Source organism: Drosophila busckii, unplaced genomic scaffold, assembly GCF_011750605.1.
Source record: "Drosophila busckii strain San Diego stock center, stock number 13000-0081.31 unplaced genomic scaffold, ASM1175060v1 hic_scaffold_34, whole genome shotgun sequence".
In the NCBI taxonomy this organism is placed as follows: Eukaryota; Metazoa; Arthropoda; class Insecta; order Diptera; family Drosophilidae; genus Drosophila; species Drosophila busckii.
The window spans coordinates 86,379-91,772 of record NW_022872744.1 but is presented as its reverse complement, the minus strand read 5'-3'; the positions used below and the strand labels follow the sequence as shown (position 1 = coordinate 91,772).

General features: G+C 32.4%; 1 protein-coding gene across 1 annotated transcript; it reads left to right on the top strand.

Annotated features, from left to right (window-relative positions):
* The first annotated feature begins 393 nt into the window (after positions 1 to 393).
* On the top strand, positions 394 to 2,732 carry LOC117135012 (putative pre-mRNA-splicing factor ATP-dependent RNA helicase DHX16). The gene is made up of 2 exons (XM_033294799.1): positions 394 to 614; positions 1,010 to 2,732. The coding sequence occupies exons 1-2, from the start codon at positions 607 to 609 to the stop codon at positions 2,715 to 2,717; spliced, it is 1,716 nt and encodes a 571-aa protein (XP_033150690.1). The 5' UTR covers positions 394 to 606; the 3' UTR covers positions 2,718 to 2,732.
* Positions 2,733 to 5,394: the final 2,662 nt, after the last annotated feature.

The following is a 5,394-nucleotide window of genomic DNA, read 5'->3' as shown; positions in this document are numbered from 1 at the left end:
CTAAATATTTTTTTAGGCTTTACCACAGGTACCAAATTAGATTCGAGAGAGATGCTTTAAGAGCTTTAAACTGCATCTTCATACTTATAAACTTATCATTAAGGTTTTTAAAGCTCTTTTGCAAAGCACAGAAAGTCAGTTTGTCAGACTCAGTTTTATGGCACTCAAATTCGCTGTTCTAAAATAGAAAAGCATAAGAGCACATAGAGCAAGCGAATGAGAGCGTATAACAGAGACGCTCAAGCTAACAACATCAACAATACAGCAATAAAACCACGAATACAATTGTTAACACATATACATGTAATACATGTAAACACAACTCAATAATAAAATACTTCTTACAAATTTTTATATGCACTCTCACACCGTGATTATCATTATTAATATTCTAGTTAAAAAAAAACGCACAAGCAATCAATTTTAACAGAGTTAGCAGAACACATCCGTTCACAGCGAAACCTAAGTACGATTAAGTTACGCTTTGTAAGATTATTATTAATGCTCAAACTTGGTCACGAATTGGCTTACAACGTACCATCGAGCACAAAAAGTAAAACAACAAATCCAAATCACATGGTTTTGGTTTGTTTACTTACATAACGCATGAAAAAGTAATTATGTTTAATTAAATGACACGTATATATGGTTTGAAAATTAAAATCCTATATAATGTATATAAAATCTATAGTTAAGCAAAAAAAAGTCATTAAAAATTCCTTTTTTAGAAAATCGTTTTCGTAATAGTTATTTGTGGTTAGAGCTTGTAGTTACACATACATATGTATGTATATATATATACATATATACATCCAGTTGTCATTAAAATATAGTTTATTAAAAAACAAGCTTTTATTGCGCCATTTGTTCTTTTGAATTATTGTAAGTTATTTCATTGGTCTTATTACATTATATATTTTGAAGCCTTTATTAACATAACATATTTATTAACATAAGTAAAATAGATTATAAATAAAACATAATTTTTTTTTGTTTTTTTTATTACTAGATATTCACATCGACGATCGCCACCAATAAAATCTGTATATAAAAGCCATTTTCGAGAACAAATGGCGTCAAAGGATTGTACTAAAATGGATACAATTGAACCACCACCTCCTGGATTTGAAGCATTACAAATTGGAAGTCTTACTAAAATTGATAAAACTAATAAGAAAAACTTGTCAGAAATTTCGAGAAATGCAGGAAATAATGCAAGGAACCTGAGTTCTATAGGCCATCATTTCAGGAGTCTTACGCCACCTTCAATTTCCAGCACAAAAACGGAGTATGTTAGAAACACCCCTGATAGAAAGGAAAATACCCTTGGAAAAGTTGATAAGAATCAAACTGCAAAATTTTCAAAGTCTGACAATGAGGATTTGGTTTTATTAACAGCAAATACAGGATCAAATATAATTCCTGAACCTAAAACAAAATTAAGTTTGGAACTAAAAGATAAAAAAAAAAAAAAAAGGGAGAAGTCCGAACGTAAAAGATTTAAAAAGGACAAAAAGAGCAAAAAAGAAAAGACTAAGAAATTGAATATCTGTAGTAGCGATCGAGCTCAAAACGGGTTAAATGTTTTATTGCAAAATAAAACAAATTGCACTTCTCCAGATAGACTGACTAAAATATTGTCTAATGAAAATGTCTGCTCTCCAATACAAACTGATTCAATAAACAGTCTACACACAGAAGAATGGAATGAACATATAAATAAAGACAAATCCATTTCAGAATATGTTAATCAAAAAATTGAAGTATCAAAATGGGAATTAGAAGACAACAACCAGAACATAAATTCTTTTGATTCTTGTAAAAGTGTTTCTTGCAATCAAGTTCAAGAATTGACTGAAATCACATCTGATGTTATTCGTAAGGCCGAAAATGCGATTTTTGCCAAAGCAATAAACGCTATAAGACCCGTGGAGTTAAAAGTGGTAATAGATTCACAGTGTAATAGTAAAGATCGATCAATATCCTTCACACCTAATCAAAAAGATCATTTAATTTCCCCTAAACATAATATTAACAAATCAGTGAAAGAAAGGCTAGGAAGCAAGGTTGTACTTGATCAAAAATACTCTTCGGATAAATTTAAAAGTAAACGTAAAGATGTTGCAGGAAAAAATGTAAAAGATACCAGACATAGTTTTAAATCAGAAAATCATATCTCCAAAAAAAAAACCGACTCAAAAGATTGTTCACCCTTTAACAAAAGGTATGAAGATCAACAAATTCGTATGTCCAACGAACGTGGACTTTCTAGTACATCAAAGAAAGAAACTTTTATAAATGACAACATTAAGGTCTATTCTAAAGATATGAACTCAATATCAAATCGTCTTAAAGGCGACACAAATAATTTTGAATTTGATAGAAATGCTTCTGTTAATTTCAAGTCCGGGGAAGTTCGGCTGGCTTCTTCGATTACATCCAAACCATGTCGCCCGGATAACCCATTTAGAAAATTTGACGATAGTTTTGGGTCCTCTAATGTACTTTCTAATTTTGAAAATTCATTAAAAAGAGCCGGCTCTTTACAATCATGTAATCAAATTGGTGAAAAGCGGCAAAATGAAAAGAAAAGAAAGAAAACTAAAAACTTTAAAAGGAGTTCATCATTAGAATCCATAAAATGCGACAAAAAGAAAGATATAAAAAATAAAAAAAAAATTAAAGTTATGAAAAAAAAGAAGAAATCAAAAAAGTAATTGTCTATTCTTTTTATCAATGAATAATCATAAATGTGGAACCCTTACATTTTCAATATTTCATGTATATAAAATAAATAAATATTTTGCTATTATTTGCATCTTGTTTCACTGAGATTCTGTATAAAAAGGTATACATCAGAGAACGACATGTGTGGCACTTTTTAAGCACCATGGTAGCATATTGGTCCATACGCGCGAATTGGCGGCATACACACATCCACAAGACATGAGCAAAGGCGAATATGCGAATCCAAAGAAACGGAAGGAACATCCTAAGAAAAAGGTAAAAAAAAAAGTGATGGCACGGCATATAAGATCGGCAGGCATATAAGACTAAGCGAGAAAAAATCTCGCTTGCTGTCCCGCTCTGTCTGCACTGGCAGCGGCGCTGATGCGACAGCAGGTAGCGAAACAGAAGCACACAAAAAATTGTATGACATTTTTTTGTGTATTCTTACAAACAGCGATATCAACAACAGATATCCGTCATGTCTGTTTAACATCGCTAACAAAAATTGTAGGCTAGCCATCAGCTGTCCAAACAATAATTGTAGGCTGCCCATCAGCTAGCCGCGCGGTTACGCATACATAGGTGCACTCATGCCGTTCTCTGATATAATAATAATAATAATAACTTTCATTTCTAAAATTAAAAAACCCAATTTTAATTTTATTTTTTACAGCTTAGTGTTACTTTAAAAAAAATAAACTGGTTGTTTTCACGGAAAGTTATAACAATAACTAAAAGTAGCAGTACCTTTTGCAAAAAACATTTGCTTGTAACTTTTCAGCCTTTTAGATTTACAAGCTATGTACATATATTCCAACCAGAAAGCTGCATTAATACCTATTTATGCCAGATAAATTATCTAAAATATACATATAATACAAAACGCTGAAGCATATCCGAGAAACTTTAAAATATTAAAAAAAAAATTATTTAAATTTCAAGAAAATTTTTTTAATGTTTAGGAGGGTCCTTTCTATTGGAATGCCATAAAAATGTCTGTAAGTATAGTGTTTGCTGTAATGTAATGTGTGTGTAATATGGAGTTAATAAGCCTTGAAATTTAATTTAAAGAACAAAAAACTTACTATTGACCTTGAGAAGATTATTTTATAATATTTGACGGTATGTAATAAATTTGTGTCATTATGTGAACCATCCAAATTGGACTTCAGTGAAATGATCTTTTACGTCACCAGCCTCAATTAATGGGGACATATTTTTCAATGGAGTGGCACACAAACGCATGCACGAACAAAATGCTGACAGGCGCTTGGGCTGCTTGCCTCTTTCTGATCGACTCTCTTTTTCAACAAGTCGTTCAGGATAAGCGTGCAGATGAGCGACAGACACCCAAAGCACAGTTAGTCATAACAAATCATGTAAAGCAAAAGGCAAATTAAAATTTGGGAAAGTATCCAGGTGATTCCCATAAAAACATGGTCTCTGTCAAATCACCATAGTTTGGTTATCGCCTTGCTGTTTAGCCTGTATTCTTTGAACCTTTGTTTGGTTTCTATACTATCGATGGTCACCAGTATGGTTGGTGACGGTGTTTAGGTATTTGTGTAAATTAAAGCACAAGATTTCATATTTTTATATTTTTTGATATTATATCTTACATTATTTATTAGGAATAAAGCACTTCATTCATGCATGCGCGTTTATTTATTAATTACTTAATAACGCATTACTTATTATTACATTATATTATTATTACAGTAAAAAAAAAAATTACAAAATTTATTTAACATTAATTAAAATAGGTATTTAAATTTTTTTTAAGTTGCAAGGATTGATAAAACCTTAAAAACCTAATCAGATCTAGGTCACAGATAGAGGAACAAAATTTTTATCGGAAACTGAGAAGTTAAGTTGTTAAAATAGACCAAAGATAAATTAAATATAACATACATACATTAAATTATTAGAAATTAGAAGAAAATTTATTAATATTTCGTTTATTAATTAGGTTAGGTTAGGCCGGTAGGTCACCTAAGGTGACCTCACTTAGACCAACATTGGTCCTTAGTGTTGCCGGAATTTCTCCGCTTTGGAAAAGCCTTTAGATTTCGTTTAGTTCTTGTAAGATGTTGCTGTTTTTGGCGAATCTCAGCCTTGCCGTTGCCTTTAGTATTGGTAGCTTGTACGCATTGAGGTACTTTTTGCGCGTTCTTGCCAGCGCCGGGCACTGGCACAGTAGGTGTTCTAGAGTTTCTGTAACACCCTGTTCTTTACATTTTCTGCAGCCATCATCATCTTTAATCAGGCCTAGTTTTTTCGCGTGGGATGCCGATAGGCAATGTCCTGTTAATAGTCCTACCAAAAGTCTGCATTCCTTCCTATAAAGTTGTATCAAGAATTTTGATAGTTTTACGTTTCTTGAGTGGCACATTGTTCTTGCTGATTTGCAATTTGTCGTGTTGTTCCACTTTCCTTCTGCTTCGGTTACTGCTTTTGTCTCCATATCGCTGTATAAAGATCTGAGCGTGATTGGAATATATTCCTCAACCCTGTTGCGTTTTCTTCCTTCTGTTGCTAGGGCATTGACTGTCTCGTTTCCCTCTATGCCCTGGTTGCTTGGTACCCAATAGATACACACCTTTTTCAAGGTGCTGAGTTTATCTATCGCATCCTTGCACTCCAGAACATTTCGGGAGCAGATGT